This window comes from Xenopus laevis, chromosome 3S (assembly GCF_017654675.1).
Source record: "Xenopus laevis strain J_2021 chromosome 3S, Xenopus_laevis_v10.1, whole genome shotgun sequence".
NCBI lineage: Eukaryota > Metazoa > Chordata > Amphibia > Anura > Pipidae > Xenopus > Xenopus laevis.
In genome coordinates, this window is record NC_054376.1 from 112,265,347 (window position 1) to 112,285,864 (window position 20,518).

Here is a 20,518-nt window from a genome sequence, read left to right on the forward strand (position 1 = left end):
GAAAATTTTTAGATGCCAGTAAAATTTTCTCATCGGTTTTGAGAATTTATTCACCTGCAGAAAAGTGTGGAAATTCACCGCAAATTCACGCCTGCAGAATTAAGTCACCCATCACTACTGGACAGAGGTTGCATAGCTTAAAAACAGGACTATATACACTGGGGAATTAAATAACTTTAAAGACTTGACTGGCCAACAAGCAGGAGAGACATATAAATGATGAAATTGCAGATGGTCACCAAAATCAAAAAAAAAAAACAGAATCGCCAAAAGATTTGCCAGGAGTATTCGTTAATCACCAGAATGTATATTAAGCACATTTCATTGCAGTTCTTTGCATGGTTGTTTTTTCCTGAGAACTCAAGGCTGGGCAATGCAGAGAAGAGGGTTATGAGGCATATGGAAGAGCATTTGTCTTTCTATAAAAAGTAATGTGAGGGAACTTGTAGAGCTCATGAGTAGTGATGGGTGAATCTCACCCATTTTGCTTTGCTGAACATTTGCGAAACAGTGATGCATTGAAGTCCAAGGCGACAATTTTTATTCACCCATTGGAGTCTGTGGACATCTTTTTCACGCCCAAACCTGGTGAAAACTTCCGATAATCATCACTCATGAGAGCCTGAATCAGGGAAAAAAGGATGCACTCTAGAATGGCAGGTATATCTGTGTCTGTTACTATCTTAATGGTATTGTTCAGTGTGGTCTAGAATGGTTTCCGGACTGGACAGCTCCAGAGTACACAGTATGTATAAGAGTACCAGTGTGTTCCTTGCATCTCCACCAAAAAGTATCTGTGAGGACTGTTTTCTGACATTTCTTTTAGTTTGATCAGGGAATATGTCTTGAGCCCTAGTATCTGTTTGTAAAAAAATAAAATAGCCTTGCAGGTGCAGCTTTATTGGTTCGGACATGCACTATAACTTTGGGTTCTGGTCTTGCCCTGTGTGGAGGAAATTGTGGCTGACTCTGAATAAAAATGTTGAATTTGAAGGTACTGAAATTTATCTAAATCAGTAGCTGTTCATTCCCCTCATAAATCGACTGTGGTTTTAAGCTCTTGTCTAGGTCAAGGCCAGGGGGAAGGAGAATGCATTATATGGCGTGTAAGTGTGATGATCCATTTCCCAGTTTTGGTTAGGCTATCCCATATATCTGTGTATCTCCACTTTGAGTGAAGGATGAATAAAGACACACATTCAGTATTATTGCTCTTCCATATGTTCAGGGGCAGTTAATGATGATCTGGCCATTCTAGGGTTTTAGCCTCTTTCCACCTTCCAATTCTCCTGCTTTGGCCCTAGAAACTGCAGCATATAAAAAATATGTCATTAACCCCATAGGTTTCCTACTCACACTAAAAATTACATAAAAAAACATATAAAATATATTGTTACAATCAAATACATATACAGTAGTATAGCAGAAATATGCATATGTTCAAATGTATACAGGATAATTCATTGGGTGGCAGATCATAAAACCATAAATCCCAAAAAAAGAAAATAATATACAATTCCAAAACATATACAAGTAGTGATGGGTGAATTTGCATCCGTTTTCAACGCTGGCGGGCGTTTTTTCAACGCCGGCATCCGTTTTTTCTGAAATTTTTTTGACGCCGGCGAATTTTCTCGATTTTGCGAATTCGCGCCTGGGGAATAAATTCGCCCATCACTATATACAAGTAATCAGGATAAATACAAATAATAAAAACACACAAAATTCCTCCATGAATGTAAAACCTAGATACAGATAAAAACTGAACAAATGGGGTAAATTATCCACAAAATTACTTACTTCCCTATAAATTCCATAGCCCCTCTTCAAAACTGTGCAATTCCCATTCTGTGTTCAATCTGTTAAATGTAATGATATTCAAAATAAATATCCAGAAAATCTTTCTCCTTTAGGAAAGGTAAAGTTGCTGTACCATGTTAGCCTGTAAAAATGTTACAGGGCAACCCTTTTGAAATAAAAAATAACAAAAGTGGTATAAAGGTGATACCTTTATTGGCTAACTAATATAATCATGACAAGTTTTCAGAACATTTTAGTTCCTTTTTCGAGCTGATTACTCCCTTTAAGAAAGAAAAATCTATATTTTTTATGGTCAAAACTCTCAAATTCAAATTGTGAATTATCCAAACTCAATTTGAATTTTAATTCAAATTAGAATTTTGGGATTTATCAAACTCTGGCTAGTGATGGGCGAATTTATTCGGCAGGCGTGAATTTGCAGGGAATTTGCGCGATTCGCCGTCAGCAAATAAATTCAAGAAATGGCCGGTGGACGCCGGTGCATTTTCGCCAGTGTCCAAAAAATGGACGCCGACGTCAAAAACTGACGCCGGCATCAAAAACGAGATGCCAGCTGCGTTTCACTAATTTTTCGACATTTCGCTAGAAATTCGCAAATTTATCATCAAAGCAAAACGCCGCAAATTCACCCATCACTAACTCTGGCCTGATAAAAATTTTAATTTGACTATTCGCCACCTAAAACCTGTTGAGTTTATGTATAAGTCAATGGGAGAGGTCCAGGGGCCAATCTGTACGTGTTACTAGTCTTCCTGATATTCGAGTTTTTTTCCAAGAAAAAGTTTTCGAATCTGTAAAAAAAGTTTTAAATATTCGATTTTTTATTAAATAATTGAATTTCAAGTATATTCCAATTTATTAGAGTTAAAAAAAATTCACATGAATTTGAAAGCCAACCTTTGATAAATGTGCCTCTTATCATTTCTAATTGTTCTACAAACATATTGTAGACATATACACGCGGCCAGATAACTGCATTGGCACTTCAGTTTGTGTAAAAAAGATTCATACGTTTTTTAGAATAATGACTACTCATAAACTGTAAGAAACTATAAAACATACTCACATTACAGCATGTTCCCCCACACCTAAAACAAATTATCTTTCATATCCAGTTAACATACTGTATATTCAATAAAGTTCATGTTACTTTATCTTGTTTCTTATTTTGTGATAAAAAGTGAGATAAATATTGGGATAACTGTGGTGTCATCCATTTGATTTATTATGTAACAACAATGTTTGTTCATTTATATTTTTGATTCTAATTCACATAGACTACATATGTGAGATTCCTCAGTTATATTCTAATCTGTGCTACATAATGCTTTAGATAAAAGTGAAATACATTGATATCTTACTGTTCTTCCACTTCTAGGTCCAAGATTGTGTTTCAAGAAATTCTAACTCTATTAAGTACCAGTAGCAAAGAACAAAATGGATATAAAAGATCGAAGACACAGATCTCTGACAAGAGGGCATTTTGGGACAGAAGGTCGATATACCAGCTCTTCATTGGATGGGGAGGAGTGCAGAGTTCCTACTCAAAAATCCTACAGCTCCAGTGAAACATTAAAGGCATATGATCATGAAAACAGAATGCATTATGGGAATCGTGTCTCTGAACTTGTTCACAGGGAGTCTGATGAATTTCCAAGACAAGGTACATCTGAAGCATATGCTATACGGTTCTGTAAAAATAAGGATCTGTAAAATATTATCATATACCATAAATTACATTCATATTAGGAATAAAACTATTGATAAATAATAAACCTTGATGAACTTAACTAAAACAAACAAATGTTTGTGTAATTGCAAAAAGGCAAGGGGTAGGTATTTGTTTTTGTATTTGTTTGTAAATCACATATAGATCTATAGAGAGAGAGCAAAATCTTTAACAAGATCCCAAAGCCAAAACTTGGAGCAACATTCAGAGGTCATAAGGTTTCATGAGATCTCAATTTTTTCCTTGTGTTTTTGTTTTTGAAATATGGTATGACCAGGAACTAAGCTATTTATACCTAAAATCCCAGGTTGCTTCTGTGTTCATAAACACTTGTGCATTTGCAAAAACTGAAATACATATATATATATACATATAACTGATTACACCAGTCTGGTAAGCAGGGAGATTGACTATTACTATCAATACTAGGAAGGGTTAGCCAAAAAGAGGATTGCACAAATGGGAATAATAACAGCAGTGGTGGTGAGCATAGGAGAAAGTATAGTCAAAGGTATTAAAACACAATCTGAAATGTGGGCTATGACCCAAAAACAAACTTAAACTTCACATACAGAATCACTAGTAATTTCTTGAGGATTTATTTCTCAGACCCCTCCATTGAGGTGAAATACTTTTTTCTCAAAAATATCTTTATTTGGCCTTTGGCATGCATCCCTTTCTTTCTCTAAACAGGCTTAACATTTGAATGTAACTGAAACTGTTCATCACCTGTTTGGCCATAAAGTTGTTGTGACAAAGCATGACAGTTTCAAAACACTGAACCGGAAATTATAGACCATCGTACTAAACAATATGTTTTAAGTTCATGTTAAGATCAGTGTTCTTGACTGATGCATTTTGTATTCAGCTCTCCAAATTGCTGTGTTTACTTATCTTCCTTCCTTTAGACATTTATTCTAATCTGTTTTTGAAAAACCATTTTCCAAGGACATCATAGAATGTCTATATCCACAGAGATTCATTGTCCCTGAGATTTATGGAATTAACAACTATGCGATGAACAATCAGTACTCTCTTGAGCGTGGGAGATTGTAGGTTTGCAGAAACACACTATGTTCTGACCTAAAATAAAACAAGCGGGTAACAATAAAAGTAAAATAATGAAAAATTAAAAAAATATATTTTCTAAATCTATTATATTCTAAGTTTACTTAAGGGTTGCTAAGTTTGCATTTTTTAAGGTAACCATTGGACAATTGTCAACAAAAATGAGAGGGTGCCAGGAGCTACAGTACATCACACTCACTTTTATTCAGCTAATGTAGAAGCATCTATATTTACAGTAGGCATGTCACAATTAATATCCAAAGTTTATAGATGGTAAATATTCATTGAAAATAGTAAAATTGTTCTCTTCACAAAGTACAGTTTGGCAAAGTATTTACTCACTTTGCACTTTCTTCTGTTTATTCAGCAACTTCCACCATCAGCCTGCAGTCATTTTCATCATGGGGCCTTGCATCTAGGGCATATTTTTTTGCCATGTTTTACAGTGGAAATGACGCGCATAGACTTGAATGGCACTGCGCATCAAAAAATGACGTGCATCAAAAAAAAAAAATCGCCATGCTTCAACAAAAATTTTGACGCCCATAGACTTTAATGCATTTTGGCAAAATTTTGCCGGCGGTGAATTTTTTGGCGAAAGGGAAACAAGTAAAATTTGCCCATCCCTACTTGCATCCCCTTTAACAGGGCTTAACCCAATAGTACCAGCTTTGCCAGGTGCTTTTTACTGGTTCCCTCAGAACACCATCTCTGGCTTCAGGTTTTAAGCACACCAGGGTCCTTTCTATTCCCTGAACTTTCCACTTGGGCCCTAACTTGTGGGGTATATGTTGGGGCACTATACCCTGTCTCACTTCTGGGTGGGGCACAGGCTGTCCTTATTAGCTGTTACCTATGCCTCCTACCCCTATGATGAGATATGACAGAAGCTATTCCTGATTTGGCTTAACCTGTCAGCTTCACCACCTGGTGTTTCTTTCAGTTTCTTATTCTGAGGCTTCAGACTCACAGCTTGCTACCTTAGATGTTCCCATTGGCCAAAGAGGACATCAGTTGTTCCTGTCTTCGTTTTACACCCATTCTTTTTCAAAAATTTTTGGATGCGCGTCTTTTTTTTCGGCACCATACAAGTCTATGGGCGTCATTTACGTGGCGAAACAAGGTGAAAAAGTTTGCCCATCCCTATTTCTGGTATTTCCATGTATGCTATACTTTAAATTGTCAAATGGCCACACTGAGGTGTGTGGCCACACTTTATTTCTGCTTAATTGAAATCTTGAAACCTTCATCTAATCCATGTTGAATTATGTTTAATGTTACATGTACACATAACATATTTCCTTGTACTTGAGGGACTATTTGAGGGACAATTTATGATTAAGAAACCTTGTTTTTAGCTACAGTAGGTTAAATATCAGTTTGATTTGTCCTAGTAGCACATTCCTTTATTTATAATGCTGTGCGTTCCAACAATATGTATCACCATGTGGGACTGTGCTCTTTGCTATTTGTTGTGCATTTTATTGACCAAGCATAAAAAATATACACAGATGTTGTCAAGAGAGTGCCTTTGAAACATGGCTACTTCACTTGTGAAAATCAAGGATTTTATGATACTTGTATAAACTTATACACACATTTATAGTTCTTCACAGAAAAAAAAATAGGAAATATCTGCAGAGCTTTGAATATCAGCTTGCAGCATGTATCACTTGTATTTTAGATCAGTAATATTGTACAGAAATCTCCAGAGGATATCATTTTTCTTATGTACGTAGTAGATCTTTGACACTTTTTATTGTAAAAAATAATAATGTGGTAGTCCCGTTAAGCAATATATTATCTGGAGTAAGAAAATGCAAAGCTTCTATGTGCAATACAGCTGGAAACATGCTTTAACTGAAGCAAAATGAAGATTATATTTACTCAAATGACTATGCCTCTCTTTTTCTAAATGCTCTTAAAATCTGTCAATATATAGGTGCTGTACAGCGCTTTGTACATTGTAATATCAAAGTCGGCTTTTATTCAACCACACATAGTCAAGTAACAGCAGTGGGCTGCAAACTAACGCGTTTTGTGCCTGTGATCCTGGCACTTCCTAAGAGTTGTGCAAACTTCACACACAGATGTGTTTTAAAGTGATATCACAGGTGTATTTCATTATTGATTAAGAGTAAAAACACAGGGGGATATGTAGTTGGGAGAGCTCCGCAACTGTCACGCTAAGGCTTTGCTGAATATATAGGTGCTGCACTGTAAAAATGGACTACTAAATTAACTTATTTTTTTTTGCTCATGGCCACTTTAGTTAGTTAATGAACTAGTACAATAAAGGTTGACATAAACCGGCCAATACTTCACAGTATTCAACCATTTATCCCACTGGCAGAATCGAGGATACTGTAAGTGTGCCCATACCCGTTCATGATCATCTTCCTATTGTGGAAGCCAAAAAGCCTGAATGATTGCAAGTGCAGGAAGTGGAGTAGCCTCCTCATCTACCAATGCACCGGCCACTCACCCACATCATAGAGTCAATAGGCATCCTTTTTGACAAAACTTGGTGATAAATTCTGCTCATCACTAGTCACGAGTAGTGCAAAACACACTAGTGAAACTGGAGTTTTAAAAAATGTGAAATAAATCTGCAAATGAAGCTTTAATAAAATGGCATGTATTTCTTTATCTTTTTAGGAGTACACATTACTTTGTACTTTTATTAATAGGTCCCCAGTACAAATAGGCAGCGTATTCTATAAAGTTTTCCATTCATTCTTACAGAATTTCTAGAGCTCCTACCACTTCAACCTTCAGTTTTGCAAATTTGTAAAATGTATGTGAAGTTTAAGTTTACTTTTCAGAGATTTGGGCTAGTATTATTTGGGGCTGTCATTAGGGATGTAGCGAACCGCCGCCGATGTGTTCGCGAACGCCGTTCGCGAACACCGGCAAAATTTGCGAACAGTTCGCGAACTGTTCGCGAACTTCGATCATCCGAAAATCGTTCGATTCGAACGATCGAAGGATTGTAATCGTTCGATCGAACGATTTTCGTTCGAGTCGAACGATCGAAGCCATTGGATCGAATGATTTCATTCGATCCAATGCTTCGATCGTTCGATTCGAACGAAAATCCTTCGATTTTAGCGCTCGAATGGTCGAATGGTCGAACGATTTTGACGCGAACGCCTATTGGCGAACGTCGCGCGACGTTCGCGAACTTGCGGCGGACGCGAACAGCCGATGTTCGCGCGAACAAGTTCGCCGGCGAACAGTCCGCGACATCCCTAGCTGTCATGCCAAAATTGGATATAATGACCTATATTCAGAATTAGGTTTAGTTATGTTCCATGATTCTGAATATATGCGCAGCATAATTTATGATTCTAAGATTGTCCAAAGTCCCCAACTGTTTCAGCAGTAAACTAGGCATTGAGACATGGTTAAGCACCTAAAAGGACAAGAAAATAATGTTGAAAGTATACTTCCAAGGGGTGTCTTAAGTTCCCTTTGTATGTTTCAACAAATATTTTCTTTTTCTGTTTTTTTTCTTTGTTCTTTGTCATTAGAATGTCCCTTTTTTTCTTGAATAAATTAGTTTTTTTATTTTAAACTATTTTTAATGGATCCCAATTGAAGAGTTATAATCTTTAAGTAATGGGGTTTCTTTTATCACCTTGACCTTAAAAAAATTGGTAATGCACGTATTTGTTTTAGATGAACATACAGGGATGAGCAAAAATGTAGCATGTGGGGAAAATGATTTTGAACTGTTTTTTTAAACTGTGGGGGGTAAGCCCTAAGGCTACCTTTTTATAAGAATTTTAGAGCCTGAGCCCAACTGTGTTTTCTCATAAGTCTGGAATGTTACATTATTTATAAAGAATTTTCTGTTGTAAAATAACTATAATAACCATGAATAGCTATCTGGTAATAGAGAGAGGTTATTTAAAGAACACAAGTTTCTAAAATAATTCAGGTTATTTCTATGTGCATTACCACCACTGTTAAAATGACATTTATTTATGGTTCAGGATAGCAATAAAAGCAGAGTGTTATTTTAATACCCTCTCATACAGTAAGACGAAGTGAGATGCATGCAATGATTTGTTCTCAAAGTTTTGTGCTCCTGCAACTATGAGACTTTACTAAACAAATACATTGTCACAGTTACTGTGCACTTTTCTGCTGTTTAATAAAATGCTAAAAAAAATCTGCATTACCTTAACATAATACCATACTTATTAATAAAGCATACTGTATGTGGTTGATATGGTCAACACTTACTATACTCTGAATGCAAAAATCACAAAAAATCTAGATTTTTTTTTAGAAAATCGGACTTTTAAAAAAATCACTAATTTTTCAGAATTTATTAAACCCCAAGGATGGAAAAGTCAGAATCTGAAAATCCGGCATCTCAGACCTGTCGAGGTTGCATATAAGTCAATGGGAGAAGTCCCAATGATTTTTTGATGTGCCCCAAAGTGTTCAGGCAAAATTTGGAGCTTTCGCTGAAAAATCTGAAAAAATCCTGAAAATCGGATGAAAAATCCGAAAAAATCAACAAAAACTTATTTTTTGCGTTTTTTTTTTTCCGGATTCTGTCCCACCAAAAACAAAATTTTCAGGTTTAGCCAATACCCCGAAATGTTTTTAAGAAAAATCAGAAAAATAGTGAAAATCTTATTTTTCGCAATTTTTTTCAGATTCTGTGTATTAATAAATAAGCCCAAAAAACCCATGTGGATTTGATTGGAGTTTTTTTTCTCGAAAATATTGAGATTAATTCGGACTTTGATAAATAACCCCCTTTAACTCCTACATAGTGTCTACTTGATCCAGACTAACATGATCAAAGGCCACTCCAGCTGTCCACAAATAATATGAGCCACTGGGGCAAGTAATCCTTCTTGAAAGGTCATTATACTATATAGCTCATTTGAATTAAGGTGCACTTCAAATGCATCCATACAAATACTAATGACAAAAGTTGATACACACTACTCTCTTACTCTCTGAATAAGGTAACAATACAAAACATATGAACACAAGGGGACAATATTGAGTTTTTTTGCTCAAATGCCTCCATTTACATGTTCAACCTACACACTCATTGACTGGTACATCCGCTCTGGATTTTTACACTTATTTATTATAAAATTTGCCTGAAAATATGTTTTGAGGGAAAAAAATCAGGTTTTCACAATTTTTTGGGATTTTTGACTCGAAAACTCTTATGCTGGTTTGCCTGAAAACTCGGGGTATTGCACGAAACCCAGCGCACAATAAAAAATCATTGGGATTCTCCCATTGACTTATATGCAACCTTGATAGGTCTGAGATGCCGAATTTTCTAGTTTTAATAAATGTAGAAAAATTTGCGATTTTATAAAAAAAACACAAATTTTTCAGGATTTTCCAGAGCAACACGCACTATGGCCATTCCCAAAATAATTTTATAAATGTCATGCACTGATTCTCTTCAGTCCCTTAGATTGGAGATCTCCTTTTTGTTCACATTTCCTGCAAGGATATATAAGGACCCTTATGTCCCCATTTAAGATTGATTGCTTGTGCTTTTAAGCTCGAGTAATCTTTAATGGAACCACAAGTGAGTTTACTAAACTTGGCAAGTTTTGAAAGTTTGCCTAAACCGGCTTTTTGTAAAGAAGAAAAACTCTGGCATTTACTATTACCCAGAAGAAGTAGGTTACTTAAAGGGGTGGTTCACCTTTAATGTAACTTGTATTATGTTATAGAACGGTGAATTCTAAGCAATTTTTCAATTGGTTTTCATTATTTATATTTTATAGTTACTGTATTTGCCTTCTTCTTCTGACTCTTTCAAATGGGCGTCACTGATTCCCTTCTAAAAAACAAATGCTCTGTAAGGCTACAAATGTATTGTGTTTGTTACTTTGTATTACTGATCCTCCTATTCAGGCCCTCTACTATTCATATTTCAGTCTCTTTTTGAAATCAATGCATGGTTGCTATGGTAATTTGGACCCTAGTTACCAGATCACTAATGCAAATTGAAGAGCTGCTGAATAAAAAGTGAAATAACTCAAAAACCTTCAATAATAAAAAAACAAAAAGAAATCGCAAATTGTTCCAGAATAGCACTCTCTACAGCATACTAAAAATTATCCAAAGGTGAACAACCCCTTTAAGATAATCACAGTTTTTTCCCTAAACACAATTGTTTAGAGGCTCATTTTCAACCATGGTTCATCAATGCACATGCACAGGCAATTGTCATATGTAGGGTGTGGCATCAAGTCAGTAATAATTACTATGTTAATATTACCAAGAGGAAAAATGGAATCAGAAGAAAAATATATTTTCCTTCAATTGCATGTACAAATAGACTTTTTCATATAGACATCTCTAGTTTAACATTTTGATTGCTAACTTTTCTGCCATGCTGAGATTAATTTTCACACTGGCACAAGATTCTCTAGGGGCTTTACGATAATTTCATTTTATATCCCATGGCATGTCATGCTAGTGTTTGACAGAAAATGCAGGAAATGTTTAAATCCAGAAACGATTCCCTTAATTATTGCTTATTAATTAACGACCACAATAAGGAGGATGTTGTATGTGTGTGTTTTTATGTGTGTGTGTGCTATGTAATTATCATTATTTGCCAAAAGAATTTTTTTTTTTTAGTATTAATTAACAATAGACCAAAAGTGTCCATACGCATGCTGATAAAAGCTGCCAACCTTCCCCCTCCAGGTCTAGTCAGCAGTTTATTGTACCATATAGGGGCCATCCTGACAGTTTGACCAACCAATATAAAATTTCTTATTTTCCAATATCTGTTGCAAAAGAACTGCATCAGTGCATTGATCATCATCTGATGGGCTGCCCATGGCCACAATTATGATATGATCTCCAGACCGAATGATTGGATCATCCTAAATTTTGCCCAGAACCTAACTAATTAGATCTTCTAATTTAGTAACCTTACCAGGCCCAGGTTTGTGGGCAGTTTACAAAGATCAAGGCCTAGGGTGGCAAATATTGGGGGGGGATGCTGGCCACATCAAGAATAGTCCATAAAGCCAACAGGGAAAGAGTATGCTGTGTGTAAAATAGCTGTGCCATTGGGGAAAGCAAGTTGGTGTGATGGAGGTTCGAGCAGCAGAGGGGAGGAAGTTGGGGATGTTGTGAGTGTGGGGGAGTTGGGTGGGAGGGGGGATATGTGCAAAGTAGAAGTGCTGTTGGGGAAAGCAGGTTTGTTCAAGGGGAGGAGCAGCAGGAGGAGGTTGGGGAGGGTGTGCATATGGGGGCACTGGCATCTTGAAATCCGGCCCTGAACCTTGCCTCATGGGAAAAATCTTTTAGCATATACCCAGCTTTAGTAACTAGTTCAATGACAGGGTAATGTTATAAGGGCTAATAGAGTGTTGTTTTTGCAAAAAGGGGCATAGAGATGGAACAGATGAGAGGAAAATGCTAGTTAAGAATTCAAAATAAGAATTCAAGCTTAAAAAAATGAAAGCTTCATTAAAAAAATTAAAGATGTATATTTTATATTATGGGTAAGGACTTTTCCCATAAGGTATGTTTAATCTAGGAAAACATCTAAAAGATAGAGGAATTCTTCAATGGAACTCTTCTCACAACCATGAAATGAGACAAGGGGTTCATTGCTTAGAAAATCGGAAGTTTATGCACCAGATTTTTTTTCTGGCATAATTATAAGATCAGTGTTATAAAACTATATTTCTATGGAGGCAGAAAATGTCATTAAATGTTCTAGCTTCTGAATCTGTCCAAAGATACTAATCAAAATCCAGTAGCACACTGCAATTCATAAAAAAGTGTTTCACATTTTATTCAGCCAATATACATACAATATACATACAAAAAGGGCAATATTTGGGTCCCCCTGTATGTGTGTATGTTTGTATATATACATAAAATAAATAAAATGCAAAACACATTTTTACAAATTGCAGTGTGCTACGGGATTTTGTCCTTTGTATCAGTCAACCCAAGGCAGGTGAGGTCCTGACACTTTCACCGGTGAATTTTAAGGTGGTTGGGATCTCCATATTTCATACAAACATACTAATAGGTGAAAATCTGAATTTACTTTATATATATATTAAATCCCTTACCATTCATGTGACTTTGAAAGATGACTATTGTTTTTCAAATATAAATATAATATTGTCCTTATAAGAATTGGTATGATGAGTTATTGCCAGTTAATTTTTCTAAAGAGTCAGATTAGAGTACATTGACTAATTCTTTTTTTCTATAGTAGAGTTGTGTTAACTCTGTACGCAGAACCTGAAAAGCCAAAATGTTAACATCATAATACAAAGTGTTTCCCTCATTATAATGTGAAGGTTAACACATTTAAGACAATTTCTTGCTGTACTTTTGAAAGTATTTGCTTAATTGCTTCTGATTGCTTAATAGATTTCAAGCTAATTGCAATGGTACCAATCATTACAACTCAAAAGGTATTGCTCTTTAAATGAATTAACCTATCACTGCTAAATATGCACATGTCGCTTTATAATGGAGAAATTAACACATCATAATGGAATGCTCAATAGGGAGATGTGCATTAGGACATGTGCTTCTGATACGAGTCAAACTAATCTCTAATGGTTAATTTAAATGTTTTCATTGATCTAACAGTGGTAAGAGACAAGTAGTGCATTAATAAATTAAGCCATCATGGCAACTCTTTATTGTTTAGAAAGTGTTTGCACTAGTACAGAGATGGCTGAATCATTAATGCTGGGAGACTAAAAAGTGGAAAGGGCCCACAAGGGGACAAACTGCTTTACTTTCCTTGCAGGTATAAAAAAGAACAATTTAGCAAGTTTATTATATTAGAAACATTTTAAATGTGCACTTTTAAACTATATGTCCAACAGGATCTGAGGCACAAAAGCAAGGGCCACATTTATTAAAAAGTGCAGGAAATATCATGGTCAAGAGCAATATTTTTTTTAACCAAACATAGCTTTACTGGCAATTCACATTTTTTCCCAGTGATTTGAGGGCATATAATTTAACAAATGGGTCATATATGCATAAAGTTGTTTGGCGTCATTTACTGCAATTTTTGATAAACTTGCTCCAAAGATATTTAACCACATTACCAAACAGTCCTTTGAAATCCTACAAAAACTACAGTGGACCCGCCACATACTGCAACTTGGATTTTGTCTTATGATAAGAAGGACACTAGATATCTGTTAAGGTTGTTGTAATAAACTGAATTGTAAGTATTTGTAGAGTAGAAACTAATTACAATGACATAAATCAAATCAAATGGACTTGCTGTGTTTTTCTTGAAGACGTTTCACCAGTCATCCAACTGGCTTTCTCACTCCAATCCGACTGGTGAAACGTCTTCAAGAAAAACACAGCAAGTCCATTTGGTTCGATTTATGTCATTGTAGTTAGTTCTAATCTACAAATACTTACAATTCAGTTTATTACAATAACTGTAACAGATATCTAGTGTCCTAGTTGATTTGACTTATTTCTATAGATATACCATGACCTGGATGAATGAGAATCTTTACAAACATAACTACAATGACATTAGTCAATTTGGAAATTAAATATCATTGGAATTTTTGGATAGTAAAAAAAGGAGAGATGAGGTTTTAAATTGTAGTCCTGTGTAAGGATAGTTCTACCATGGTGTCTATTTGGCCTAGGTTTTTTTAAGAGCTTTTGCAACACAATGCAACGTACTGTGGCAAATAATTTTTCAGTATAGTTTATGGAAATCCTAGGAGTGTGATTATTCACTTATCACTTTAACTGTTCAGCCAGCCTTCTTGGGCATTATTTGTTAGTATTTTTTTTTAACACCTGTATTTATATCTCTGCAAAGTGCTATGTAACACTACAGCCAAAAATGCTACATGATAATAGTGTTCCTCTTATCACTGTAGTGCAGCCCCAGTTTTTTAATCATACAAACCTTTGCCAATCTTATGCCTTGCAGATTATCCATTATTCTCAAATCACACATTCCTTAACTGCTTGGTATCAAACAAGCTACAAGTCAAGTTTACTGTCAACTACTTAGCCATTTTTAAGCATTTGAATAAATAAGGTTCTTATACTGGCAAATCTCCATAAAATAAGGGATATTATTTTTTTATATTCAGATATTACCAAGATTTTTTGTGAAACAAAAAATAGTGTAAAAATACATGACAAGGGGAATACTCAAACGACCCTTCACCTTGAGCCATCTCACTGAGCCCCATTGTTATATACCTTAATGAAACACCAGGATCAAAATGGGGTAAAATGGCCACTGCATTTATTCACATTTTATCAAAAAAATAGGGCCTTGCCAGTCTCACCAAAGGCAATATTTTAAAACCAGAATTCCATAAGAGATTGCTACTATGCTCTGCCATTCCTAACTGAAGACTTGAGATTAGTACTATGTCATTATATCAACCATCAAGTATTAGGCTGCCTCTACCTACAGAGAGGATGGTCCAAAACTCTGCTATGAGCAGGAGCTGCATCTCCTACCAAGAGAGAAGTTCAGCAGCCCTGCTCTCGGCCCTGAATCTGCAGTGTGTCGATGATAGGAAATCCAAGCAGGCTGTCACCTAGCACAAGCAGTAGTAGCATCTGCATCAATCAACCCACCGTGCAGTCACAGGAGAGAACCTCTTTTCTCCCTCTTCTAAAATGTCCTGTGCAGTACTCTGGCAAGGTCCCACTACCACAGCGAGCACAACTGAAAACCTAACTTTATAACTATTGCTTATTAGTTAATAAAACATACAAAAGGAATGAAAATGTAATAGTCATGAAATATATAAGACATTTTCTTTGTGTTAAACATACCGTACCACAGAATTGAATACAATTGGCACAAGCCTTATGATATAAATGTTTTTTAAAATCATGTGTATGCAAAAAAAACATTACAATACATTCCTTTATTGAAATACATTTAAAATAATCTATGACTGTGTGCAATTGCAGGATGGAGGCTATTCATTTGTCGCTTGCTAGTACCTTTATTCCTTGTTTGCCCCCCCCCATGTAATCCAAGCTTTCCTAGTAAGCTATGAATTTAAAAAACTATCTAGTATTCCATAACCAGAATAGTAGTAGCCCTAAGTTAAAAAACATTCCTGCTAGTTAGATGATTTAATAAGGTACCCACTATTCTTTAGCTGTAGCTTTAGATGCAGTCTCTAAATATGTTAACTGCTGTTCTATGTTACCTTATGCTATCCTGGCTTACATAACATATTCAGGATCTGGGAAACTACTAGACGCACTAACAGAGTATTTAACTATATGTCGGTTCCATCTGCGGTGGCCGCAGGTTGTCCTCTGAACAAGTGGAAAAATTGAGAAAAGTTACACCTGCCCAAATAAAATGAACCAAGTCAACCACTGTTGAAGCTACTGTTTGTGGGCTGTCCATGTTACACTCACAGCGGCGACTGTACTGTGATATTGCTTTATCCATTGGCTGCTGGAATATTGTCCAAATACATATATTGCTAGCCTGCAAGCTCTGCATGGATTAATCAGGTATAGAGAGATTAAATCTGAGACTTAATAAAGTCTCAGGCTGCTGAATCAAGTAACTATATCTATAGAAATACTGTGCAATACAAAGTCGTAATAAAGCAATGCCCAGGAAAGTTACTATATTCAGGCTTTGCACCTATTCCTGATTGAGCCCCACAGCGCTCTCTGTATACCCCAATTACAGCTCTCTGTATATTCCAATTAGTTGCAGTAGTAGCAGCTCAGTGACACAGGCTGGATTTCTATATAATATAGAGAATGCCTTTTGGGCTCAGGCTGACTTTCATGCTGCCTGAGTGACTACAGTGAGATTAACTGCTGTAAAACAGCAAATAATTAACAAAAGACTAACAAACAGCCTTCCCAAATAGCTTTACCCCCAAAGCCATCAGTATAGTATAGTATATCACTTGGCACCTCTCTTAATAAGACCTGGCGGCATCTGATTAGCCAAGGGCTCCTCTCGTGGTGAAAGGCGGCTGTTAAAGGCGGAAGCAAGAGCCGAGACCAGGGTGCTTAGCATTGGTTCTGAATTTAGGGTGCTGACCGTAACACCAGTGTAATTGGGCTGCTGGTCATTCAGATCCCGTGTCATGCAGCCCCTGCATTTATAGCTCCAGGGCTTTGCTAGTAAAGTAACAAAAAGATAAATGGGAGTGAAAAACACATATAGAAGTTTTCAAACCAATAAACTATGAAATAACAGGTTCCCCTAAATGTAACAATACCCCATATTTAATAGAGTAGATAAAGGTATAGGTATGCATGAAAATATGTGGCCTACAATTCTATACTATCTAAAGAGCATTTACACACCTACTGTACACAGTATTTATTATCTCCAACCTGATTTATTTTGCTAATGCATTTTACCCCAAACTACAGTCTTGGGGGCAAATTCACTAAGTGCTGAAGCGCCTAACACTAGCGTTAATTCGCTAGCGTTGGGCATATACGTTACTTCGCAAATTCACTAACGAACGCTGGCATAAATTCGCTAGTGATACTTCGCACCCTTACGCCTGGCGAATTTGTGCAACGGACGTAACTACGCAAATTCACTAACGCGCGCATTGTACTGAACGCTACCTTTTACGCTAGACTTCCTTCGCCACCTCAGACCTGGCGAAGCGCAATAGAGTAGATAGGGATTGCTTCAAAAAAAGTTCAAATTTTTTTCTAAGTCCCAAAAAACGCTGGCGTTTTTTCTATATTATGGGTGATAGGCTGAAAAAGATCGAAATTTTTTTTGGGGCTCCCCTCCTTTCCCCCTACATTTCCTAACTCATGGCAACTTACCTATACAGTGGGCACATGTGTAGGGCAAAATAAAAATTTTATCTGATGTTTTGAAGGTTTCCCAGGCATTTGTAGTGCCGCTACATATTCCTCATTGAAATTTGAATTTGGCGCCATATGCAAATTAACCATCGCTAGCGTAACTTCGCTTCGCTTAGCGAATCAACGCTAGCACAACTTCGCAACCCCTGAGCGCAACTTCGGATTTTAGTGAATTTGTGGAGCGCTGGCGAAACTACGCCTGGTGAAGTGTGGTGAAGTGCGGCTAAGTGCGGTGAAGTTGCGCCTGGCGCAACTACGAATCTTAGTGAATTTGCCCCATAGTCGTTGTTCTGTCGTGTATGTTCAGTCAACAGTACATTTTTGTTTTCTACTATAACCCACATTACAATATATGTGAAAGATTTCTAAAATATAATGATTAGTAAAAACCCACACAGCCAAAAAAAATACCTCTAAATGTACAGATGAAGCCAGTTGGATTTGTGTGTTAAATGCGTCATAACTCGGGATTAATTGAAGAAACTGAGTTATCTAAAGTTACCTTAAGTCAAAACCTTTTCATTAGCATACCAAAGCACCATTTTCACCATGGTGAACTCTTTAATTAGATGGGATGCTGTGACGCAATTTTCTGGGTTAAATGGGATACATGGGATATCTGGGTTTAGTTATTCTGTGTCAAACACACAAACCAAAGTGGCTTCATCTGTAGGTATTTTTACTACAAAGATTTATACTAACGTAGTAGTGCACCAGCATCTGAGATGAAAACGTTCTATGAATAAACTACAAACCTTGTGTTTAATCATGGGGCCCTGTTGGCCAACTATCTTTGAACCCAGCACAAGTCTAAGTGCCCTCAATAATCAACAATAGTATTTAGTGCTTTACCCCAGAATCATAAATCTTACAATACAGCTTTAAACATAAACCAGGATTTTTGTACAATAATACTCTTAAATGCCTTCAACAATTTCTGGAAAAGCTTTTTCAGAGTTTCCTTCACATCAGTCCCTGACCCAGTAAATCTAAGGTCCCTTAGGATCTCAGTAGCCAGTTACCCTGCATGTTTTTGGAGTGTTGAAGGAAACCTACTCAAATATGGGGAGAACTCCTTGCAGACAAATCAGGATCTACTACACCAACTACATTGTCAGTCTTCTAACTTACAACCTATTGTATTTTCATAAGTACCTTTGTGTCACTTAGGGGTAGATTTATCAAAGAGTGAAGTTAGAGATCTCCTTTTCTATGGGATTTTTAAAGGGGTATTTCTCAAATGGTGAACTTTCACTATCACACTTTGATAAATAGGCCTTTAAAAATTCTATTGAAATGAATGGGCAGAGGCGGTATTTCACTCTGCGACTGTGGAGATCTCTAACTTCACTCTTTGATAAATCTACCCCTAAGAGTGCTACTTAGAACTTTTGTTAGAAGCACTTTCTTTCTGATCAAGTTGAGGCATGTGTGTACATGCAGATAATCTGAGGAAGCAAACAAAAAAATGTATGGCTTATCCCTTGAACATCTTTAAACTTTTAACCACCCTGGACATTTTGCACTTGGGTCAATTTAATTCAGTTTATGTTGACATTCTGTATATGCCTGATGCTTGTTATGCAAAGAGTTAAAGCCATGGTCATGAAAATAAATTAAATAAGAAATAAGAGATATGATATATGTAACTGCAGTAGAATCTACTATGTGTTTATATCTATTTTTTAATAGCACTCTGTTAATAATAGCACTCTCCTAAGTATTGCACAAATAAGCAGAAATAACAGGAACAAAAGGTCTTTGGCTTGAAAACCCACATTGAATGATATAAAATCCACTAACGCTAGTTGTCAAAGGAAAAGTTGTATGCTTTTGGCAGTATTGGATTTAACGAATCTTATAAATAACTGGAGTTTCACAATTCCAGAAACACTGACTTTACACTGATCTGTCACAGTAAGGTCAGACCTTGCCACACTGTTCACTTACACCTCTAAAACATCTTATTACCAACAAACATGTCCAGACTAGATGACATTAACAACAACTAGATGTCACAGCCGGAAAAAAGGCATAAATACTTCAGTCATCATGAACAACAACGGTTGGCAAATATTAATTACTTAGCAGCTTTGCCATTTCATTGTTGACATATGACTGAACCTAAAAGCCATTGCTGTTATTAAAAGAAAAACAAAGCTGCATCTGTTGCTGTATTTTAGCAACATTCTCTTTTACAGCTCTTAAATGTATTGACAAAGCATATTAACTTTAAATCAGCAGCTTGCAAAATTTTTTTAAACTATGATGGACATTTTCTGTACCTTGCACTCGTCAGTAGTATATTTTTAATATACTGAGGCAGCTTCTCCCCCCCAAGCAGACTGGCTGCATTATGGGAATTAACATCCATTAACGACAGTATATATTTTGATCAAACAGTCTAAGTGTGACATAAGTATATATCTGTTTTCCCACCAAATATTTCTTTGTTTACTCCTCTAGCAGGTTCAGCTGGGAGGAAGGTTTAGCAGTTCCTGGGTCTGGGGACATTATCCTTGGACCTGCAAGTGCTCTCAATGTTGACCTTGAGACTCAGAGACAAACTGAATCATTTGAGTTTTCAGGGAGTTAGACATAGACAGTAGTGATGGGTCAAATTTCTTACGTTTCACTTCGCCGAAAAAAATAGTGAATTTCTGGAAAAATTCGAAAAACGGCGAGAAATTCGCAAAAAATTGTGAAATCGGAAAGTTCCCCAAAAAATCTTGCAAATCGGACGTTTTCACACAAAAATCATGAAATTAGAAGGATTTCACTCAAAAATCATGACATTTAAAGGATTTAACTCAAAAATCTTGAAATTTGAAGACTTTCACGGAAAAATTGTGAAAATCAGACATTTTCACGAAAAAATCACGAAAATCGGAAATTGGCCCTGGCGAATTTTCACCGGCGAATTTTCACGGGAGATTCGCAAATTTATTCGCTGGCGGGAAAACGTGGAAATTCACCGCAAATTCATGCCAGGTGAATTTATTCGCCCCTCACTAATAGACAGCAATA

General features: G+C 36.3%; 1 protein-coding gene across 1 annotated transcript in view; it reads left to right on the forward strand.

The window, feature by feature from the left end:
• The first annotated feature begins 3,258 nt into the window (after window positions 1–3,258).
• Window positions 3,259–20,518, forward strand: part of LOC108712409 (teneurin-2) — a 1,104,728-nt gene continuing 1,087,468 nt past the window's right edge. Inside the window, exon 1 of the mRNA XM_041588750.1 lies at window positions 3,259–3,484. Within this exon, the coding sequence (XP_041444684.1) occupies window positions 3,259–3,484 (226 nt within the window). The remainder of the gene's footprint in view (window positions 3,485–20,518) is intronic.